Genomic DNA, 22,849 nt, shown 5'->3' on the forward strand with positions numbered 1-22,849 from the left:
CCGGCGTCCGTTAGTTCATTTTACCTTTAATAATAAAAAGAAAACTAAAATAAAAATCTCAAAATAAAAAATACATGGCAAACAATAGACTCTCAAGATGATTATGAGAATAATCACGGTCGCAGTGATGATACAGTAGAAGTAAGAAGTCACCAGAATAATAATAATAATAATAATAATTATTATAATAACTATAATTTGAAGAAGAAGAAGCGTAATAATCAGACTCTGCTCTGGCGGCGCAGAAATCACTTCCTGTTTGGCAGGGGGTGGGGCATGGCATGGCAGGGGGCGGGGCTTATCCAAATCTTTTCACATGAAGCAGTTTTGCCCCAAATATTCACAATGAAGAGGAAGAAATCAAACATGCCAGAAGGGGAGGGGTTTAACATTTGTCCAATCAGAGGCCAGCACTCGAGTCACCTGACACGTGTTTGTTTGTGGAGTAAAAAATAAATTTTATCAAGCGACAAATTTGAGAGAAAGAAACTGGAGCTGAAGACCTTCATCAGGAGGAGGAGGAGGAGGAGGAGGAGGAGGAGGAGGAGGAGGTGCTGCTGTTCACATTATTTTGGCCGTCATGGTTCTAACGTTGATCTGTTCATTGGCAACAACTCAGGTTAAAAATAAAAACAGCTTCAATAAATCATGTTATTTATATTAAAAGAGTTACAAACAGGTTTAACGTCATTTATCTGAATAAGATTTATAGTTTTTATTGTTTCTTTTAGATCATTTAGTTTTAGACTTAAAATAATAATAAAAAATGTTTGACACAGAAAAAACAAAAATAATTCAACTCAAAAAGTTTGGCTTCAAAGGCACAACACAGATTAATGAATGAACAGCAGCAGAGCTCCATCCTGAGGAGGAGGAGGAGGAGGGGGAGGAGGATAAGGGAGGAAGGGGAGGAGGAGGAGGAGGAGCAGGAGGAGGAGGATAAGGGAGGAGGAGAAGATGCTGGTGAAACGCCTGTTAAGACTCATGTGAATGTCTGTTTCCTCTCGTTGCCGCGGCGATGACACACACACACACACACACACACACACACACAGCTCCAAATATAGATTCTGTTTTTGTACAAGATGGCCGTCGACATTCAAACAAAAAGCAGATGAAGCCCCCCCCCCGCACAGAAGCCCCTCCCCTCCCACACCTGAAGCCCCTCCCCCTCACGTTGGACAGAAGACGGATGGACGAAGCTAGAGAGGAAGAACACCACCTCCATCATCATCACCACCCTCTGCTGGGAATGTAGCGTGAACGTTGGTGTGGTGTGTGTGTGTGTGTAGTTTAGTTGTGTATCGTGTGTGGTTGTGTGTTGAGGGCGTTGGGGTCTAACAGTCCTCGTCCTTGTCGTCCACCGCTCCCTTCAGTCGCAGGCGGGCGAAGTCCTCGAAGACAAAGTCATCGTCCTGGGACATGCTGCTGAGAGACGAGGACGGGGACAACGTCAGCTGATCCACTCATCCATCCATCCATCCATCCATCCATCCATCCATCCATCAATACACTCATCCATCCATCCATCCATCAATACACTCATCCATCCATCCATCCATCAATACACTCATCCATCCATCCATCCATCCATCCATCAATACACTCGTCCATCCATCCATCCATCCATCCATCCATCTATCCATCAATACACTCGTCCATCCATCCATCGATCGATCCATCCATCCATCAATACACTCATCCATCCATCCATCCATCCATCCACTCATCCATCAATACACTCGTCCATCCATCCATCCATCAATACACTCATCACTACTCTCATCCATCCACTCATCCATCCATCCATCAATACACTCATCCATCCATCCATCAATACACTCATCAATACACTCATCAATACATCCATCCATCCACTCATCCATCCATCCATCAATACACTCATCCATCCATCCATCCAAACTGGATTAAACAAACCTGAATCCAGTTTCGTTCCTGTGTAAATCTCTTTACTTTGTGTTCAGATTTGGTTTAAACCAGTTTAAAGGAGCTTTACATTGGACTCAAACTGGATTAATGTGTTCACACCTGATAATGATCCTGGTCCTGTTGGTTTAAATAAAGTTCTTTTTAATCTGGATTGATTTAAATCAGCAGATACTCACTTTGTGTCGAATTCTATCAAATTGGTGTCGATGGGCGGGTCCATCTCTGGCACAGCTGGAACACACACATTAGCATTAGCATTAGCATTAGCATTAGCATGTGGTGCCACCTGTCCTCTCCAGGGAAACGATGGCGGCTGTGACTCACCAGACTGAGGGCGGGAGGCCGGGGGCTCCACGGGTTTAGGATGCATCAGGATGAAGGGCAGCTCCACCGACACGTCCCTGGAGAAACAAGACCACCACCAATCAGGGTCCAGGTCAGACCTTCTTAAACCAGTTTAAACCCACGTGGAGCACCAATAAACACAGAGGGGAGGGAGGGGAGGCGGAGCCACAGAACAGAGGGGGAGGCGGTGTGACACAGGGGGGTGGGACCAGGAAGTGAGTCGTACCCTCCACGTGAAACCACCAGCTTGACTTTGACCCTGTAGGACACCAGGATCCCCAGCACCTCCTTATTGGTCACATCCTTCACTCTGAAACACATGGAGCACAGTCACATGACCACACCCACACACCTGGAGGAGGCCAGGTCGGTGTGTGAGTGTGTTATAATGTGTGTGTTGCAGTGAGTGTGTGTTACATGGTGGAGGAGGCCAGGTTGGTGTCTTCATGTTTGAGTTTCCCGTCCAGAGCCAGGCCTCTCTTCTCTCGGTTCTTGTCCAGGGTGGGGGTCAGGGTGTACACCTTACAGAAGGTGGAGCTGGACGACACCTGGTCGCTGTGGAGACCACACGCTGCGGTCAATCAAAAGCCTCTAGCTAAGCCCCACCCCCTTCAATCAACCATAACAACAATCGACCATAAATCCTTAAAGAGACGGAGTTGTGTCCAGAACGCAAATAAAAACGCAGATCACATTATTTAGAGCTAGCTAGGTGGAGCTAGCTAGGTGGAGCTAGCTAGGAGGAGTTAGCTAGGTGGAGCTAGCTAGGTGGAGCTAGCTAGGAGGAGTTAACTAAGTGGAGTTAGCTAGGTGGAGTTAGCTAGGTGGAGCTAGCTAGGAGGAGTTAGCTAGGTGGAGTTAGCTAGGTGGAGCTAGCTAGGAGGAGTTAGCTAGGTGGAGTTAGCTAGGTGGAGCTAGCTAGGAGGAGTTAGCTAGGTGGAGTTAGCTAGGTGGAGTTAGCTAGGAGGAGTTAGCTAGGAGGAGTTAGCTTTCTCTCTGATGACCAGCAGGGGGCGACTGACCCTCTGACTGGTGGTTAGCAGACCAATCAGGAGGACAATGAAGAGTTGTAATTCATTAAATTCTATATTTATTATTGTCATTAAACCGTTTCCTGGTGAGTTGTTAATATATTTATTATTAGACTGAACTGATGAAGGACTCTGAAACTTACTCTGCCTCCAGCTGAGCCACGGGACATTTGTACTGGGCGGTACTGAAGAGACAGATATCTGCATACTGACGCACTGCAGAGAGGACATGAACAACATCATCGTTATTATTATTATTATTATTATTATTATTATTATTATTATTATTGTTGTTGTTGAGATTATTTACAGAGAGCTCTGAGAGTTCTCAGACGTACCAGAGATCTTGACTCTCTTCACGGTCTTGGTGGAGTTGTTGGTGACGTGGACATTGACGCTGATGGGCTCCCCGTGGTAATACAGCTGCACGCAATGCATCATGGGAGGAAGAGGACAGCTGTGGTTAGCAGGCTGTGTCTAAGTGTCCCAAATGTGTCCAATCTCTAAACTGTCTCCTGTCTCCATAGACTGAATAAAGCCTCACTGTTGCTTAGCAACCACTGACACATCATGTCCTGATTGGTTGATGGGTGCATGTTTCCACCAATAGGAAAGAAGCTGTCATGTTGTTTCTTTCTATCATGTGTAGCTGGTTAGCTCTCTCCTCCTGCTAGCTCTCTCCTCCTGCTAGCTCTCTCCTCCTGCTAGCTCTCTCTCTCCTCCTGCTAGCTCTCTCCTCCTGCTAGCTCTCTCCTCTTGCTAGCTCTCTCCTCCTGCTAGCTCTCTCCTCCTGCTAGCTCTCTCCTCTTGCTAGCTCTCTCCTCCTGCTAGCTCTCTCCTCTTGCTAGCTCTCTCCTCTTGCTAGCTCTCTCCTCCTCTTGCTAGCTCTCTCCTCCTGCTAGCTCTCTCCTCCTGCTAGCTCTCTCTCTCCTCCTGCTAGCTCTCTCTCTCCTCCTGCTAGCTCTCTCCTCCTGCTAGCTCTCTCCTCTTGCTAGCTCTCTCCTCTTGCTAGCTCTCTCCTCCTGCTAGCTCTCTCCTCTGGCTAGCTCTCTCCTCCTGCTAGCTCTCTCCTCTTGTTAGCTCTCTCCTCCTGCTAGCTCTCTACTCCTGCTAGCTCTCTCCTCTTGCTAGCTCTCTCCTCCGGCTAGCTCTCTCCTCCTGCTAGCTCTCTCCTCCGGCTAGCTCTCTCCTCCTGCTAGCTCCCTCCTCCTGCTAGCTCCCTCCTCTTGCTAGCTCCCTCCTCCTGCTAGCTCTCTCCTCTTGTTAGCTCTCTCCTCCTGCTAGCTCTCTACTCCTGCTAGCTCTCTCCTCTTGCTAGCTCCCTCCTCCTGCTAGCTCTCTCCTCTTGCTAGCTCTCTCCTCCTGCTAGCTCTCTCCTCCTGCTAGCGTTTTCCTCCGTGAACCAAACATGACAACAATATTCAGGAAAGATTCAGATATTTAGAATCAGTCTAGTTTTACTTAACCTAGCAACATTATTTAAAACTGATCTAAAGTAGAACCAGAGACTCGGTGAGAAGCGTCTTGATGCTACGCCGTCTATAACTGGTTGATTTGGACCAGAGGGTTGATAATGGTACCTCTTTGTCCAGAGAGGCCTCCAGGTGCAGGGACCGGTCCGACATCAGGAAGCTTCTGGTGGTCTCCACCATGGGCTGAGGACCAGGCTTCTCTGGAGCGTACTGGACCTTCCTGATCACCAGACGCACCGAGTTCCTGCAACAAGACACTACACTTTCATCTGGATGCACAGAGCCACAAGAGAAGCAGCAACACTGACTACATCCTAGAAGAACATGAAGGCTTCTTGAAAATGAAACTTCTCTCCACTGGAGCAGGATGCTGCTAATGCTGTTGCTACTAGAGATGCTAGTGGTGATGCTAGTGATAATAATAATAATAATAATAATAATAATAACAATAATATTATATTTTATTTATAATTCCCTTTTCATCAAAGGATCTAGGGGAGATACTAATAGAGATGCTAATGGAGATGCTAGTGGAGATGCTAGTGGAGATGCTATACTGACACTAGTGGTGACGCTAATAGAGATGCTAATGGTGATTTGCATTAGGGAACAAATAACTCGCCTCTTGTGAATCTTCTCTTCTATCGACTTGGCGCAGAAAGCTCTGATCTCAAAGTCGACACCACAGGCCTGTAGAGAGGACACGCCCACATATATTCATTTCAGTTTAACTGGTGAATTAATTAGTCTTTAGTCTTCACTGTGTGTGTGTGTGTGTGTGTGTGTGTGTGTGTGGTACCTTCCCGGTGTCCTCTGGGCCCGGCTGTAAAGTGACTGAACACGGGAGATTCTGAGGAATCTGAGGAAAAATAATAGAGAACAATGTTTAAATCAACTGTCACCGTTTTAACTACCATCACTACAAGGTAGCTAGTGTTAGCTGGGAGGCTAGGAGGAGCTAGTGTTAGCTGGGAGGCTAGGAGGAGCTAGTGTTAGCTGGGAGGAGCTAGTGTTAGCTGGGGGACTAGGAGGAGCTAGTGTTAGCTGGGGGACTAGGAGAAGCTAGTGTTAGCTGGGGACTAGGAGGAGCTAGTGTTAGCTGGGAGGCTAGGAGGAGCTAGTGTTAGCTGGGAGGAGCTAGTGTTAGCTGGGGGACTAGGAGGAGCTAGTGTTAGCTGGGAGGCTAGGAGGAGCTAGTGTTAGCTGGGAGGAGCTAGTGTTAGCTGGGAGGCTAGGAGGAGCTAGTGTTAGCTGGGAGGAGCTAGTGTTAGCTGGGAGGCTAGGAGGAGCTAGTTAGCTGGGAGGCTAGGAGGAGCTAGTGTTAGCTGGGGGACTAGGAGGAGCTGGTGTTAGCTGGGGGATTAGGAGGAGCTGGTGTTAGCTGGGAGGCTAGGAGGAGCTAGTGTTAGCTGGGAGGCTAGGAGGAGCTAGTGTTAGCTGGGAGGCTAGGAGGAGCTAGTTAGCTGGGAGGCTATATCACACCGTGAAGTAGAAGGGATGAGCATGTTGGCCGAGCTTCTTCAGCAGCCTCTCCTGCAGCCGGCTGTTGGGTTTACGTTCTTCAGGCACCGGAGGGAAGGCCTGACACCGAGGACAAAACGTTAGGTACACACCACCGCAAACTCTGCTACTGTTCAATGTTTAACGTCTCTGGATATGATTAACATTGTTTTTTTCTTCACATTTAATGACTTTTCCTTATTTAATGGGGACACTGGCCCCAACAAAACATAAAAGTAAATGTGAAGGTAATGAAAAACATCACAGTCACACAGCAAAATAAAAATAAAACGACAAAAAGATGCAAACGTTTGAAAGTTAGTTCTGGAATCTAGAGCTCGTCAAAGCTAAGAAATGTTAGCTTGTCTAGGCTAAGAAATGTTAGCTCGTCCAGGCTAATAAATGTTAGCTCGTCCAGGCTAATAAATGTTAGCTCGTCCAGGCTAATAAATGTTAGCTCGTCTAGGCTAATAAATGTTAGCTCGCCCAGGCTAATAAATGTTAGCTCGTCCAGGCTAATAAATGTTAGCTCGTCCAGGCTAATAAGTGTTAGCTCGTCCAGGCTAATAACTGTTAGCTCGTCTAGGCTAATAAATGTTAGCTCGTCTAGGCTAATAAGTGTTAGCTCGCCCAGGCTAATAAATGTTAGCTCGTCTAGGCTAATAAATGTTAGCTCGTCTAGGCTAATAAGTGTTAGCTCGTCCAGGCTAATAACTGTTAGCTCGTCTAGGCTAATAAATGTTAGCGCGTCCAGGCTAATAAATGTTAGCTCGTCCAGGCTAATGCTCTGACCTGGAAGGTGGAGATGTAGAGATCCTTCCGGAAAGACAAACCCAGCACGTCCAGGTCTTCACGCCCGTAACGAAACGCACAGGTCAGCGTGACGAAGACTACGAAGAGGAAGAGGAGGAGAAACAGGTTTCGTGATGTTATCGTAATGTTTTTTTGTGTGTTTTTAAAAGATTAACAATAAAAAGTGACGAAGCTCCAGTTTAATCCAGACTCTGAGTTTCTCAACGAGAAAAGAAGAAGAGCAGTGATGCGCTAACGAGCTAATGAATGAAACCCAGACTCATGGTCCAGGTGGGCCAGGTCTACAGGGGCCCAGGTCTACAGGGGCCAGGTCTACAGGGGCCCAGGTCTACAGGGGCCCAGGTCTACAGGCTCCAGGTCTACAGGGTCCAGGTCTACAGGGGCCAGGTCTACAGGGGCCAGGTCTACAGGGTCCAGGTCTACAGGGACCTACCTTTCCTGTCCTTCAGATACTCGGGGTCGACGAGGATGACTCCATCTGTCGAGAGGAGGAAGATGAAGAATCAGCACTAACTCGTCCACTCGGACCAGATTCACTCGTCCACAGATTCACTCGTCCACTCACCCACTGGGTCCACATGGTCCAGGTGGTCCACAAAGTCCCTCTTCCCCAGGTAAACCGTGACCTGTGAGGACCAGTCAGACCCAGACTTTACATGAAAACCTGATAGTAAAATCTGATCAGTTACTAAACAAAACACTCAGTGAGTCTCTCTCTCTCTCTATATATATATATATATATATATATATAAACACACACACACACACACACACACACATATAGTTTATTATATATGTTGTTTATTTATACTGTGATCTGTCATAGATCAGACTGGTTATACAGGAAGTAGTTTTGTTTCTGCATCTAGGAACTTCCTGGTTCCACTGTTAAACAATGTCTGACTCATTTTAATGTCATTTGAATCTGATTTTATTAGATTCTAAATTTTATTTTATTTAGATCACTCACCTTACAGTTGGGACTGGACTTCTTGAAAACTCTGCGAGAGGAAGGAGAGAAAGAAGGAGAAGGAGGAGAAGGAGGAGAAGTTAGTGTGTGTGAACAGGCTGTGAGGAAGTGTCTCAGTTTCCTGTCGTGTTGATGTTGAAATGAAGCTGGTCTGACAGAGGCCGACAGGGAAGTGGTTTCTGAGGCGTGGGTTATTATGGGATGTCCCACAGAGACTCTCATTGACAACCACATACAAGGAGATGAAAACAATTAAAGCTAAAGACACGGAGACGTCAGCTGCTCACGTCTGGATCCTTTACAGGAGCAGCTTCATTTACAAGACAAATGAGTTGGTTTTTCCACCGGCCTTAGAATGCAAACGACCAGCTTTACATTTTACACGAGTCAACACGATGCAAACCAGGTCAGAACCACCCCCCCCACCGGGCCGGGCCGGGCCAGGTCAGACCAGACCAGACCAGGCCAGGTCAGACCAGACCAGGTCAGACCAGACAACGTCTTAATTTCTTTTTATTCTGGACGTCTTGATCACTAGAATGATAACAATAGTAATAACAATACTACTAATTATACCAATAATAATGATAATAGTACTAAAACAGAGCCTGGTTCTTCCTGTTCTGTTTTACTCATGTCTGTAAATGTATTCGTCTCATGGGTTCAGCTTTCAACTAGTTTTTAATAATCTGTCGCCACTAACACTAATAACAAGGCGTCAGTGGACAGACGGAGACGGAGCGGGGTTGATGCTGAGGACCAGGACTAAGTCCTCAGCATCAGGTGTCTCGGGCTGTTCCTAATAAAGTGGCCGGGCGCAGCTGTTCATCAGCTGGGGACGGATCCTGTTTATCTGGGCTGAGCTGCTGAGGGACGTCCCTCCTCACGTCAGCTTCATGTCTGGACACGTCCACATGGTTTCATCATCTTCATCATCTTCATCATCTTCATCATCTTCATCTTCATCATCTTCCGTCTACAGACACCAGCTGACCTCTGACCTCTGACCTCCACGTCTCAGCTGATCTCTTCCTGGTGCCATTCATTTCTATTTCAGACGAGTTTAGTTCAAAGTCAAACTGAATAAACTAGAAAAGATCATCTGGGATCAATACCAGCTTTTATTTTGTGGGACAATGTTTATCTGGTTATTGTTGGTTTGGTTTCCTCAGGATCAGCTGTTCACAGGTGGACGCTGAATAATGGCACTGACTCGTTTAACGCCTCCTTTTGTCCTGTGATCTGCACTTTAAAGTTCAGCTTTTCATTTTGTTGTGCAAAGACAATAAAAAAAAACGACATGATGTTCACCTCCAACTTTAAATTGAGTTCAACGTCTACAACAACGAGGAGCTGAAAGAGCTGAAGATGAAATGTGGGGGAGTTCCTGCAGAAGGGAAACGTTGTGGCAGCTAAAAGAGAAGGTGTGAGGTCAGTGTGAACGTTGTGCGTGAAGGGCCTGAGTTTCCTGAAAGGAAGTGTCTGGGCAGCACAGTTAAGATCTGAACCGCTCACAACAACCTGCAGCAGCTAATCACCAAATATTAGAAATACAAGCGAGTTTTCTAGGAGGCCGAGGAACAAAGAGGCTCTGTGAGTCACATTAAAGCTGAGGCAGCTCTTTAACTCCGGCATCAGCATCTGGAAATCAAATAAATGAACCTGCAGCTGACAGACAACATGAAGGCTCATTTACACCCATATAAATAAAGAGGAGGATCGGTCCGACCCAGTGAGCTGCGTTTACCTGCCAGGAACCTTTAGAGACAACCATCAGCTCATTAGCATCATCCTGCGGTATCCTCTCACCCCTTAGCCTGGTTTGGGAGCAGGCTTAAAAAAAAAAAAAAAAAAAAAACATAGCTGCGCCCGCACCAAACTCCATTAGAAAATGTTTGATTTTAAGCCGTTTCCTGTGCAGTCGACCGGAATTAACGCGACTCTGCGCGTTTAACGGATCATTAAAATGTGCTGATAAACTCGGCGCTGACATCGATCATCAGCCTCGGTTGTTATTCACCAATGTGTTGGGTTTAAGTTCGGATTTCCACGGGTCGATGCCGCCCACTAACGTGAACGCCACGGCCGTGTTTAGGTGGAAGACACCGTGGGAATCCCTGTCTCCGCCGTTTAAACGTCCTGTTTATTAGAAGTGAGACAGCGGGAGGTGCTGGAGGTGTGTTTGGTTAAAGTCTCCGCTCTAATAGTCCGTCTATCTTTCCGTTACACCGGTGCTTTAGCGGCGGGTTTAAATTTGACAGATTGCGAGCGGAGGCTGGAACTACGGTCCTGTCCACCGGAGTCCTGGCTAACCCCACCCTGCTGGGCTAACTTCCCCCCAGCCAGGGAGGTCACCGGGGTCCGGGGACCGAAGCCAGACCCGGGTCGGGAGGCTGGGTCCTCTGGATCCTCTCCGGGTTTGCAGTTCTCCGGTAAAGCGGTAAATCTCCGATGTACGGGGCCAAGAAAGACCCCCCCACCGCGCTAACGTTAGCCGCGGCTAACAGCAGCGAAGTGCGTGAGAAGCGAAGCTAACGTGCTAACTAGCCTAGCCGTCCTACCTGGTGCCCGCCTTGTCCCCCATCTCCTCGGCAGGACGATCCCGACAAAATGAGGCCGGACCCGGACTCGGTGCGAGGTGTGTGTCGGAGAGAAGGAGAAGCAGAGTTTTAGAGGAGGATCCGTTCAGCTCCCATCAGATCTCTAGTTAGCAGCTAATTTAATTTAGCGCCGCCCCCGAAACAGGACTTCCGCAAAGGAAGCTGCGCCGCCTCCCTCCCCTGCGTGTGTGTTACTGTGTGTTACTGTGTGTGTTACTGTGTGTGTTATACTGTGTGTTACTGTGTGTGTTACTGTGTGTTACTGTGTTATACTGTGTGTTACTGTGTGTGTTATACTGTGTGTTATACTGTGTGTGTTACTGTGTGTGTTACTGTGTTATAGTGTGTGTTACTGTGTTACTGTGTGTTATAGTGTGTGTGTTATACTGTGTGTTATAGTGTGTGTTACAGTGAATGTTTCTGCAGATCGTGTTGTGTATTATAGTGTTATTGTGTGTGTGTGTGTGTGTGTTATAGTGTATTATAGTGTTATTGTGTGTGTGTGTGTTATAGTGTATTATAGTGTTATTGTGTGTGTGTTATTGTGTATTATAGTGTATTATAGTGTTGTGTGTGTGTGTGTTATTGTGTATAATAGTGTTATTGTGTGTGTGTGTGTGTTATTGTGTGTGTGTTGCTGCAGCTCAAGGTTCAAGGTTTCTTTATTTGTGTTGTCGTGCTGGTAAATTCGTTGTGTAACTCTGAACATCCCTGAACCGTCAGTTTCTTTCTGTTGGAATTTAAATTTCAGATTTGTCACATTCATCTGGTCCATAAAAACCACCGGGTCCAGGTCCAGGTCCGGGTCCGGGTCCAGGTCGGGGTCCAGGTCCGGGTCCAGGTCCGGGTCCAGGTCCAGGTCTGTCTGTGCCGATGACCCGTGAGCGTCGGAGCTCGTAGCTAAATGTGGAACCTTTACTCATGGTCATGTATTTGCGCCACATGTTCCTTCATCCTCACCGCTGGACAGAAACAGGAAGTGACGTCGTGGTGGCTACTGGTTGCCATGACAACGCGTAACTAAGTGCCTTAGGTAACTAACTTAGCTAGCTAGCTGTGTTAGCTCTGGGTGGAGTTAGCATTTGGATTTAAATGTTGCTAGGAGGAGACACGGCGGCCATCTTGGCTCCAAAGTCTCTGGTCTGAAGCAGCTTGATGCTACGATCCCTTAAACTACGAGAGAACCTCTTTAAAGTTACGCTGTTCAAATGTTTCTACTAGATGTTGTTTGTTGGAGCCTCAGCTCGTCCAGTCGCACTCTGACAGTGAACAATCACACACAACATTTCACAGACTGGAACTCGCACTGAGCTGCACTTTATTTACATTTCCTCTGTACATGTTGTTTTTCTACGGGTGTATTATATATTTCATGAGTTTGATTTGTTCCTTGCGTCTCATAATGACGCTGGAGGCCGTCGACTCTGAGCTGCTGCTGCTTTAAAGCCGTGAACAAACGTCCGTCACATGTCGTCCGACCCCTTCGCTCTGTTCCAGGATATTATTTGTGCAGCGCTCGTCCTGAGAGGACGCTCAGAGGAAACAGTCCGGTTAAAGTGGACGGTGAGAGGTCAAAGGTCAGAGGCTGATGCAGACGCAGGGAGAAGTGAGCAGAGAGAATCCGACTGCATCAGCACAAACAGGAATGTGTTCGCTGAGGGTTTCTGCTTTCAGAGCTTCCTCTCCGAGCTGCTGATACAGGGTTTGTTCTGAGGAATCTTTAGACATGGAGGTCAGTCAGAGATCATTAACCGGGCTTCAGGCCGGCTCAGATCCGGATGGTGTAGGAGTCGGAGTGGGTGACGTATCGGACCCAGCGCTGAGACGGACCCGGCTGCACCGGCGTCAGGCGCAGGAAGCGGATCTGAAGCCCGGTGGCCGTGAACTTAGGCAGCTCGAAGCTCAGGCCGACCGGGCCCACCTCCAGCAAGGAGGCGGAGCTAAGGCCGGGGACGTCCAGCTGGAACCACACGACACACAACAGACACACAACAGACACAGACACACACCAGACACACGACAGTCACACAACAGACACACAACAGTCACACAACAGACACACGAGAGTCACACAACAGACACACACCAGACACACACCAGACACACGAGAGTCACACAACAGACACACAACAGACACACAACAGACACACAACAGTCACAGAACCGTCACACAACAGACACACACCAGACACAGAACAGACACACAACAGACACACAACAGACACAGAACCGTCACACAACAGACACACAACAGACACACAACAGACACACAACAGTCACACAACAGTCACAGAACCGTCACACAGCAGACACAGAACAAACACACAACAGACACACAACCGTCACACAACAGACACACACCAGTCAGACAACAGACACACAACAGTCAGACAACAGACACACAACAGACACACAACAGTCACACAACAGACACACAACAGACACACAACAGTCAGACAACAGACACACGAGAGTCACACAACAGACACACAACAGACACACAAGTCACACAACAGTCACACAACAGACACACACCAGACACACACCAGACACACGAGAGTCACACAACAGACACACAACAGTCACACAACAGACACACGAGAGTCACACAACAGACACACAACAGACACACAAGTCACACAACAGTCACACAACAGACACACAACAGTCACACAACAGACACACAACAGACACACGAGAGTCACACAACAGACACACGAGAGTCACACAACAGACACACAACAGTCACACAACAGACACACGAGAGTCACACAACAGACACACAACAGACACACACCAGTCACACAACAGTCACACAACAGTCACACAACAGACACACGAGAGTCACACAACAGACACACAACAGACACACGAGAGTCACACAACAGACACACAACAGACACACAAGTCACACAACAGACACACAACAGTCACACAACAGACACACAACAGTCACACAACAGACACACAAGTCACACAACAGACACACAACAGTCACACAACAGACACACAACAGACACACAACAGTCACACAACAGACACACACCAGACACACGAGAGTCACACAACAGAAACACAACAGACACACACCAGACACACGAGAGTCACACAACAGACACACAACAGACACACAACAGACACACAACAGACACACAAGTCACACAACAGTCACACAACAGACACACAACAGTCACACAACAGACACACACCAGACACACGAGATTCACACAACAGACACACAACAGACACACAAGTCACACAACAGTCACACAACAGACACACAACAGTCACACAACAGACACACACCAGTCACACAACAGACACACAAGTCACACAACAGTCACACAACAGACACACACCAGACACACGAGAGTCACACAACAGACACACAACAGACACACGAGAGTCACACAACAGACACACAACAGACACACAAGTCACACAACAGTCACACAACAGACACACAACAGTCACACAACAGACACACACCAGACACACGAGAGTCACACAACAGACACACAACAGACACACGAGAGTCACACAACAGACACACAACAGACACACGAGAGTCACACAACAGACACACAACAGACACACGAGAGTCACACAACAGTCACACAACAGAACCGTCAAACCTCTAATCACGTCACATGTCTCACAGACTCCAGGAAGAAGAAGAGAATATATGAAAGAATGTTTTTGTGTCTTTGTTTGTCGCCGCGTGTCATGAATGTGTCATGAATGTGTCTCTAATGGGAACAGCACTGACGTTCTACACGTTCTCACCTTTATACTGTAGAAATCTGATTATTCCACAAAATATGTATTTATATTTCACTGACGGATGGAAACAACCTCTCCTCCTTCTGCTTTCCTATGACTCTACAACCACGGCTTCTCCTTTACGTCTCTTCCTGGTTTCACACATTAAGAAACGAAGGATAATTTACTGGTTTAGTATTTTAGTTCTATGTTATTATTCTAATGACCCTGATCCAGTTCAGTTCATCTTTATAATCGGAGTCATCTCATTTCTGACCTGTTGGTGGCGCTACATTTAAACTATGCTAGCGTGCTAACATGCTAGTGTGCATCTGTCACCTTGAAGAGAAGTGAGAGCTGGGTTCCTCCAGAGAAGCGAGGGATGTTCCAGACCACGGCTCGACTCTGAGGCCTCAGCTCAGCGCTCTGGTCCGGGCTGCTGAGCTCCTGGGACAAACTGGACCAACAGAACCAGGGTGAGAGGCCCCGACACTTTCTCCACAACATCAACAACAAACAGCTGCTAGCCTCTAGCAGCTAGCAGCTAGCAGATGTTCAGTCTCATCAGTACCAATCAGACAGAGGGGGCGGGGCTTCATGTTAGAAACAGTTAAGTTAGCTTGTTCAGGCTAACTAAATGCTAATATTAGGTTGTTCATGCTAACTAAATGCTAATATTAGCTTGTTCAGGCTGACTAAATGCTAATATTAGCTGGTTCAGGCTAACTAAATGCTAATATTAGCTTGTTCATGCTAACTAAATGCTAATATTAGCTTGTTCAGGCTGACTAAATGCTAATATTAGCTGGTTCAGGCTAACTAAATGCTAATATTAGCTTGTTCAGGCTGACTAAATGCTAATATTAGCTGGTTCAGGCTAACTAAATGGCTGCATAATCTTCTAGATATAATCAGTGGTGCTTTTAAGAGACGTCTCCTCCTCAGAGGAGCTCGATGACGCGTTTCCATTTGTTTAAACTTTGTTTAAAGTAAAATGTGGAGGAACTGACCTCACTGAGCCTTTAGGAACAGGGATGGAGGCACAGACGTTGATGGCAGCACTGCAACGACAACATCTCCATCACCATCAACAACAACATGAGACAACAACGTGACTAGATGTCAGGTCTTTATTTCAGCTCCCGCACTGGAGGAGGAGCAGGAGGAGGAGGAGGAGGAGAAGGAGGAGGAGGAGGTGAAGGAGGAGGAGGAGGAGGAGGAGAAGGAGAAGGAAGAGGTGGAGGTGGAGAAGGAGAAGGAGGAGAAGGAAGAGGAGAAGGAGATGGAGGAGGAGGTGGAGAAGGAGGAGGTGGAGGAGGAGAAGGAGGAGGAGGAGGGGGAGGAAGAGGAGGAGGAGAAGGTGGCGGAGAAGGAGGAGGTGGAGAAGGAGAAGGAGGAGGAGGAGGAGGAGAAGGAGAAGGAGGAGGAGAAGGAGGAGGGGGAGAAGGAGGAGGAGAAGGAGGAGAAGGAGGAGGAGGCCTAGAGGCTACATGGAATCAAGATCAATGATGCTGGTGGTCTTAATGTTGTGGCTATCTTCTTTAGGTTAGCAGTTAGCAGTTAGCGGTTAGCGGTTAGCAGTTAACAGTTAACAGTTAGCAGTTAGCAGTTAGCGGTTAGCGGTTAGCAGTTAGCGGTTAAAGAGGAGGAGGAAGGAGACACTGACCTCTGAGGAGGAAGGTCACAGCGGAGCTTCATGTACATGAGTAACCTGGAGAGAGACACCTTCATCACCTTCATCATCATCACCTTCATCATCATCTTCATCTTCATCATCATCATCACCTTCATCACCTTCATCATCATCATCATCATCATCATCATCACCTTCATCACCTTCATCATCATCATCATCATCACCTTCATCATCATCATCATCATCACCTTCATCATCATCATCATCATCATCACCTTCATCATCATCATCATCACCATCATCACCTTCACCTTCATCATCATCATCATCATCATCACCTTCACCTTCATCATCAACTTCATCACCTTCATCATCATCACCTTCATCATCATCATCATCACCTTCACCTTCATCATCATCATCATCATCATCATCATCACCTTCATCATCATCATCACCTTCATCATCACCTTCATCATCATCATCATCACCTTCATCATCACCTTCATCATCATCATCATCATCATCACCTTCATCATCATCATCATCATCATCACCTTCATCTTCATCATCATCACCTTCATCATCATCACCTTTATCATCATCATCATCATCACCTTCATCATCATCATCATCATCATCACCTTCATCACCATCATCATCATCATCATCACCATCATCATCATCATCATCACCTTTATCATCATCATCATCATCACCTTCATCATCATCATCATCATCATCATCACCTTCATCACCATCATCATCTTCATCATCACCTTCATCATCATCATCATCATCATCACCTTCATCATCATCATCATCATCACCTTCATCATCTTCATCATCATCATCATCTTCATCATCACCATCATCATCATCATCACCATCATCATCATCATCATCATCATCTTCATCGTACCTTCCTCCGCTGTCTCTCTCCACTGTGGGGTAGAGGCTGAAGGGGGGGGGAGAGGGGAGGTCGTCCCTCAGCTGGTATTGCATCACTGTCAGCTGATGAAGAGGAAGAGGAAGAGTCGGTCTAACACAGTTTACTCAAAGGTGAATCTCACATGAACTTAATTGGTCCATCGACAAATCTACTTAAAGTTATGTCCAATCAGAATCAGTCATAGTTGCTCCGCCCCCTTCCAGCACAGAACGATTAACAGCCAATTAGCTGCTAATCATAAAGTCATAAAGTGAAACGTGATGAGTGAGTGGAGACGAGTTTAGGAACCGACCAGGTTCCAACACAACATGCGGGTTAGAACGTGACACGTTCACTGACAGTGGGAGAGTTTGGTTTAGTGAACGTGTTTCTGATCCAGCGTGTCGGTCTGTGATGGAGCGAAGAGACCAGATAACAGAGACAACGCTGTTCACCAAACAGACAAGAAGGATTCAGCTGCAGACGCCTCCTTTAAAGTGACGCACGTTTTAACGAAGCTGAAACCTTATTCATTAAAACAGATTTTCTGTCTCTTACTGAATGAACTTGGTGCCAATAACACGACAAAGAGCAGCTGGAACTGAACTGAGTGACTGTGAATGTAATTTTGTTCACTTTTTAGAAACACTGATATATTAATGATTTAAATGTTGTGTTGGCCGAAGGTTTTGATTGTTGGTTTGTAGAAATTGTAAATGATCCATAATAATGTTTCATCGTCTTTGTGAAGTGTGACAGTGACATGAACATATACAACAACATCTGTATCTGTAGTAACAATAACTATGATAATACTAATAACTGTGATGTTTTAATGCAGAATGTGACGTTTGAACAGTAACATGTTGTGAATGTTCAGGGAAATGAATCTTTATGAGTCTGTTCAGAATAAATGTTGGAAAACATGAGCAGCTCTCGTTTTTATTTTTATTCTGTGAAAGTAGCTCTGAGAGGAAAAGAGGTTAGAGACGCCTGTTACAGAGCGTCTGATCCGTCGCTCTGTGCTGATTGGTTCTGATCCGTCGCTCTGTGCTGATTGGTTCTGATCCGGTCACATGTTTCATGGCGCCATGTTGGATCCATCTAACCAATATTCACCCACAGAGAAGTGGCAACAACAGAGAATAAAGTTCTAAGACTCGTTTAATTTTCACTATTTTCTCTGAGTAGTTTTAACTTGTAGTGATGATGAACACGGAGGCTGAGGAGAAAGTTAACTCAGCTCCATGACTGATCAGGTCATTTTACAGAATAATTTAAGATATTTAAAGGAAGGAGACGCTGGATATTTAAGTGACGACCTTTTACATATTAATAACATCTATAGGAACGTTAATGGTGGAAATAAGATGTTTATTATAACATAGAGTTAAACTGTAGAATCTAACGTCTGATGGAGCAAACATGGCGTCGTGGTTTGAGTTGGTCAGACTCTGAAACCAATGGGGGGGGTATTAGCAGTATTAGCAGTATTAGCAGGGTGTACCTCTCCCTGGGGGGGGCAGACTCTGATGATGCGGTGACTGTCAAACTCGTCCAGTCTGATCGTCTGATGGAAACTGCACTCGTCAACACGGACCGCTGCTCCATAACCTGGACCAGGACCAGAACCAGACCGTTAGACCAGGACCAGGACCAGGACCTGGACCAGGACCAGGACCAGGACCAGACCATTAGACCAGGACCTGGACCAGGACCAAGACCAGGACCAGGACCAGGACCCGGGAGGACTGGTTACCTCTGAGCTGAGACTTTCCGATGCTGAACTCCTCGTTGAGACCGATCCTCATCTCTGTTAAACACGATGGAGACACAGTTGGTCCATCATTGGTTCTGAACTGAGGTTGAACACTTGGTCCAGTTCTTGGTTCTAAACTCACCAGAGCAGCTCGGCATGTAGCACTTGACTCTGATCTCTCCCTCCACGTCTGCCTTCATCAGGACGCCCTGCAGCACAAACCAGACTCCATTACCCATAATGCACCCAGACCATTAGCAGACATGCAGCTGCGTTCAGGTCCCGTGGGACAAAAAACGTCGATGCTCAACTCCTGAAAGGTTCTAACATTAGCTCGGCCATGCTAATATTAGAGCTAACGTTAGCTAACATTAGCCCTGATGTTACTCACGTTGGAGCCGATCACCACCGACATCCTCTCAATCACGTCCACAAATATCTCACTCTTCCCTCCCTGGAAAACAAAACACATCAGACCAGAAACCGAGTCCTTCAAGCGTCCGGATTATTTCCCAGCAGAGGACGGGTCCGGTCGACCCCCCCGGCCTGTAACTGGGGGTTTTTACCTGGTCTCTGCTGGTCTGGATGGGTCTGGTAGCTGCAGAGCTCGGAGCCACTTTGCTCTGTTGGGTCTCAGCTCCAAACTACAATGACAAACAGGGTCAGAGAGGCTCCGTCTAATCTCTGGGTTTCTCTCTGGGGCTCTATCTAATCTCTGGGTTTCTCTCTGAGGCTCCGTCTAATTTCTGGGTTTCTTTCTGAATCTCTGTCTAATCTCTGGGTTTCTCTCTGAGGCTCCGTCTAATCTCTGGGTTCCTCTCTGGGGCTCTGTCTAATCTCTGGGTCTCTCTCTGGGGCTCTGTCTAATCTCTGGGTCTCTCTCTGAGGCTCTGTCTAATCTCTGGGTTTCTCTCTGAGGCTCTGTCTAATCTCTGGGTTTCTCTCTGAGGCTCTGTCTAATCTCTGGGGGTCGTACCAGGCCCACATTGCTGAGGTCAAAGAGGCTGAAGGGTCTGGAGGACACGGCCTCGGTCTGGATGAAGTTCTTCAGGACCTCAGAGGATGTGGTCTGGATGTAGCCGTAGTCCTGGAACACAAAACCAGACTCAGTTTCCTCCAGGAGAGCAGCCTCTAGACCACAGGTGTCAAACATACAGTCCATGAGCCAATACTGGCCCCAGCAGGAATTTATAAAGTGTGAAAATGACAAGACTGAAATTTATCAATGAGAACAAGTTGTTGTTACTTACTCTTACTGGGTCCAAACCACTTTAAATTAAATTGGTTCTGTATTTGGCCCCTGAACTAAAATGAGTTGAATCTAAACGCTGACCTGGAGTCTCTCTGTGGGGAACGGATTCTACTCCAGCTAAGATAAAAGCATGTGGGCGGGGCTTGTAGTCATGTGATTAGTTTAAATGTCTCTGATTGGTTGGGTTTGTCTAAGAGATGCTAACGTAGATGTGTGACCAGGCTGTGGCCTGAGGTTGAATCGTAGCTGATCTAATGTTTCCAGAGAAGAAGACGGACTCACCACGACCTCGTCCAGCAGCTCGTAGATTAAAGCAAAGTTCATCTGCACCGACTTCTCCGACAGAGTCCCACAGTAATCCTTCACCAGACCGCTGAGCCTGGAACACAGTATATGTTTATCACAGTATGGAGGCTGGGAGGAGCTACCGTTAGCTGGGAGGCTAGGAGGAGCTACCGTTAGCATGGAGGCTAGGAGGAGCTACTGTTAGCTGGGAGGCTAGGAGGAGCTACCGTTAGCTGGGAGGCTAAGAGGAGCTACTGTTAGCATGGAGGCTAGGAGGAGCTACCATTAGCTGGGAGGCTAGGAGGAGCTACTGTTAGCTGGGAGGCTAGGAGGAGCTACCGTTAGCTGGGAGGCTAAGAGGAGCTACTGTTAGCATGGAGGCTAGGAGGAGCTACCATTAGCTGGGAGGCTAGGAGGAGCTACTGTTAGCTGGGAGGCTAGAAGGAGCTACCATTAGCTGGGAGGCTAGGAGGAGCTACCCTTAGCATGGAGGCTAGGAGGAGCTACCATTAGCTGGGAGGCTAGGAGGAGCTACCGTTAGCTGGGAGGCTAGGAGGAGCTACCATTAGCTGGGAGGCTAGGAGGAGCTAACTCATACCTGTTGAGGAACTCGGTGATGGTGAAGGGTGAGGCATCGGCCGTTGTCGTGGCGACCCAGTAGAGTCCTCCCTGACGGACGTGGACAAAGTGAAGATCTTTGTGACTCTGCAGAAACAAAACACACAGACTTTTGATCATTTCTTCTCGGTCTTCAGAGTAATTTACTGATATTAGAATATAAGTCATTATTTATTATATCAGATTTCCATCAGTACGAAACTTTCCTAACGAAGCAAATTAATTAACAAAGCTAATTATTCTACGTATCAATCATCAAGAAAAGGTGCAAGATGTTCTCAGGTTTTAGTCACGACATGTTGTGGTGAAGTTGATGAAGTTTTGGATGGAGGATGCTGACTCCTTATCAGGCGTTACCATGACGACCGGAGGCTGGTCTCCAGTCAACGATGTGACCTTCTCATAGAAGACACTGACGACGTCACTTCCTGCTTCTCCTCGGACTGGAGCTCAGATCAAGGTCTGAAAACGGAGACTTGAAGGCTGAGCTACTGATCGTGGGTCAGAAATAAACTTGTTTGGTCTCGGCTGTTTTTAGCAGCAGCATTAGCCACGTAATAACCCAATTAAGCTAACATTAGCCGCGTGATTAGTATATACAAGCTAAGGTTAGATCATTTAGAGTCTCACTTAGAGACTCCAGATGAGCTTGTTGCAGGTGGAGGAAGTTTGAAACGGATCAGTATCGGAGTTACAGTAAAGTGGTTTCATACTGATCGTGGGTCAGAATTAAACTTGTTTGGAGCAGAGCGATGACAAGGATACAGTCTTTATAGATGAGGTGGTCGCCCTTGGAGGACAAGATGAAGACCTGAGAGATCATCCTGCTGTGAAACACACAACACATTAGGGACATTAGAGAAAGTCTAGTAAGAGAACTCAGCTCGACGTTATTCTTTTCACCTTTTCTCTGGTAAAACCAGACTGTAGTGACTATTTGTCTCAAACGGAAGAATAACATCATACTAAAAATAAAAATACTTTAAAAATAAACAGAATTTAAATCAAATAGCCACTCAGGGATTTAAATCATGCAGCGATTGAGGAAAAAGTCTAAAAGCTACATTTGGTTTGGTTTAATTCCAAGGACAAAGTTACGCGACAGCTTCAAAATAAAAGCACTAACAAGTAATCAACCAAACTGATCTGCTGATGTATTTATGAACCTACTTTAAGTCTAAACTTGAACCTAAACAAAGGAAAATAAATTACTTATTATATTTATACATTACATATTTAAACAAGATTATGAAACAATAACAAATATCTCCGACACAGACACAAGCTCACACCAAACTCCTTAATAACAATCAGCCCAATCTTCGTGTAACATGTATAATAATACATAATTAATAACATTCACAGTCAAGATGTCATTGAATTAGAGGCAGATGGGTTCAGTAATGTGTCTAATATTATGCCGAATTTATGTTTAGATATAGACAATTCAAATAAACCCTTAAACGTGTTTTGAGTCTGTAAGTGAGCTGAGTTTTCACGAACACGTATAAAACGATTTTAACATTAAACAGAGAAACAGCGATTAGTTGCTGATTTACTCACCCACACGGTTCTAGTATCTAGACAAATGTAAACCAGACACAGTGTTTGGTTATTTTTATATTTTAGTCGTAAAGACACGAGTGTCAGTTACTAGAGCACAGCTAGCAGTAGCATGGCTAACCCGGCTAACTGTTAAATGAGCTAAAGCGAACGATTAAAAGATTTTTTTATCATAGCAGCAGTTTATAACGAAGGAGACCAACAGATACGATTAAACCGAAGGGTCTAAATACAACTGTAAATAAAAAATAAATGTATGTTAGAATATTCCGTTAGCTTTCCGGCTAAAATAGTGTTTATTATCCGGGTCAGTGCGGGCAGCAGTTAGCTTCACAGCGCCACCTGCTGCCCGGGAGGAAAAC

General features: G+C 46.3%; 2 protein-coding genes across 5 annotated transcripts; both read right to left on the reverse strand.

The window, feature by feature from the left end:
- Nucleotides 1-6: 6 nt before the first annotated feature.
- LOC125021494 (arrestin red cell) lies at nt 7-10,843 on the reverse strand. 3 transcript variants are annotated; one of them, XM_047607598.1, is made up of 16 exons: nt 10,643-10,840; nt 8,082-8,112; nt 7,677-7,737; nt 7,545-7,589; nt 7,091-7,188; nt 6,281-6,379; nt 5,598-5,657; nt 5,421-5,488; nt 4,907-5,042; nt 3,665-3,749; nt 3,470-3,542; nt 2,713-2,850; nt 2,522-2,605; nt 2,275-2,351; nt 2,127-2,181; nt 7-1,425 (listed from the first exon to the last, which is right to left on the reverse strand). In XM_047607598.1, the coding sequence occupies exons 1-16, from the start codon at nt 10,663-10,665 to the stop codon at nt 1,338-1,340; spliced, it is 1,221 nt and encodes a 406-aa protein (XP_047463554.1). In that variant the 5' UTR covers nt 10,666-10,840; the 3' UTR covers nt 7-1,337. The 3 variants fall into 3 exon arrangements, with proteins under 3 accessions (XP_047463554.1, XP_047463553.1, XP_047463552.1); XM_047607597.1 differs by having other exon boundaries at nt 7-1,428; nt 10,643-10,839; XM_047607596.1 differs by having other exon boundaries at nt 2,127-2,351; nt 10,643-10,843.
- Nucleotides 10,844-11,966: 1,123 nt separating this feature from the next.
- Nucleotides 11,967-22,827, reverse strand: ap4m1 (adaptor related protein complex 4 subunit mu 1). 2 transcript variants are annotated; one of them, XM_047607595.1, is made up of 16 exons: nt 22,488-22,827; nt 21,690-21,748; nt 21,282-21,367; nt 20,905-21,011; nt 20,304-20,400; nt 19,746-19,856; nt 19,336-19,413; nt 19,161-19,223; nt 18,912-18,978; nt 18,770-18,823; nt 18,518-18,624; nt 17,002-17,093; nt 16,110-16,154; nt 15,454-15,504; nt 14,783-14,900; nt 11,967-12,641 (listed from the first exon to the last, which is right to left on the reverse strand). In XM_047607595.1, exons 2-16 carry the CDS (start codon nt 21,745-21,747, stop codon nt 12,450-12,452), a joined length of 1,326 nt encoding a protein of 441 aa, XP_047463551.1. In that variant the 5' UTR covers nt 21,748; nt 22,488-22,827; the 3' UTR covers nt 11,967-12,449. The 2 variants fall into 2 exon arrangements, with proteins under 2 accessions (XP_047463551.1, XP_047463550.1); XM_047607594.1 differs by having other exon boundaries at nt 21,690-21,751; nt 22,488-22,826.
- Nucleotides 22,828-22,849: the final 22 nt, after the last annotated feature.

This window comes from Mugil cephalus, chromosome 15 (genome assembly GCF_022458985.1).
Source record: "Mugil cephalus isolate CIBA_MC_2020 chromosome 15, CIBA_Mcephalus_1.1, whole genome shotgun sequence".
Taxonomy (NCBI): Eukaryota; Metazoa; Chordata; class Actinopteri; order Mugiliformes; family Mugilidae; genus Mugil; species Mugil cephalus.

Excerpts from the sequence above, each read along its gene's own strand:
- LOC125021494 (XM_047607596.1), bottom strand. The coding sequence starts at position 10,665 with ATGGGGGACAAGGCGGGCACCAG. Across the intron at positions 5,658-6,280 it reads CTCATCCCTTCTACTTCACG|ATTCCTCAGAATCTCCCGTG; the intron begins GTGTGATATAGC and ends ATTTTTCCTCAG. Across the intron at positions 2,851-3,469 it reads GTGGCTCAGCTGGAGGCAGA|CGACCAGGTGTCGTCCAGCT; the intron begins GTAAGTTTCAGA and ends TGGTCTCCACAG.
- ap4m1 (XM_047607595.1), bottom strand. The coding sequence starts at position 21,747 with ATGATCTCTCAGGTCTTCATCTTGTCCTCCAAGGGCGACCACCTCATC. Across the intron at positions 17,094-18,517 it reads TCTGCCCCCCCCAGGGAGAG|CTGACAGTGATGCAATACCA; the intron begins GTACACCCTGCT and ends CCTCTTCATCAG. Across the intron at positions 14,901-15,453 it reads GTTCCTAAAGGCTCAGTGAG|TTTGTCCCAGGAGCTCAGCA; the intron begins GTCAGTTCCTCC and ends CTGTTGGTCCAG.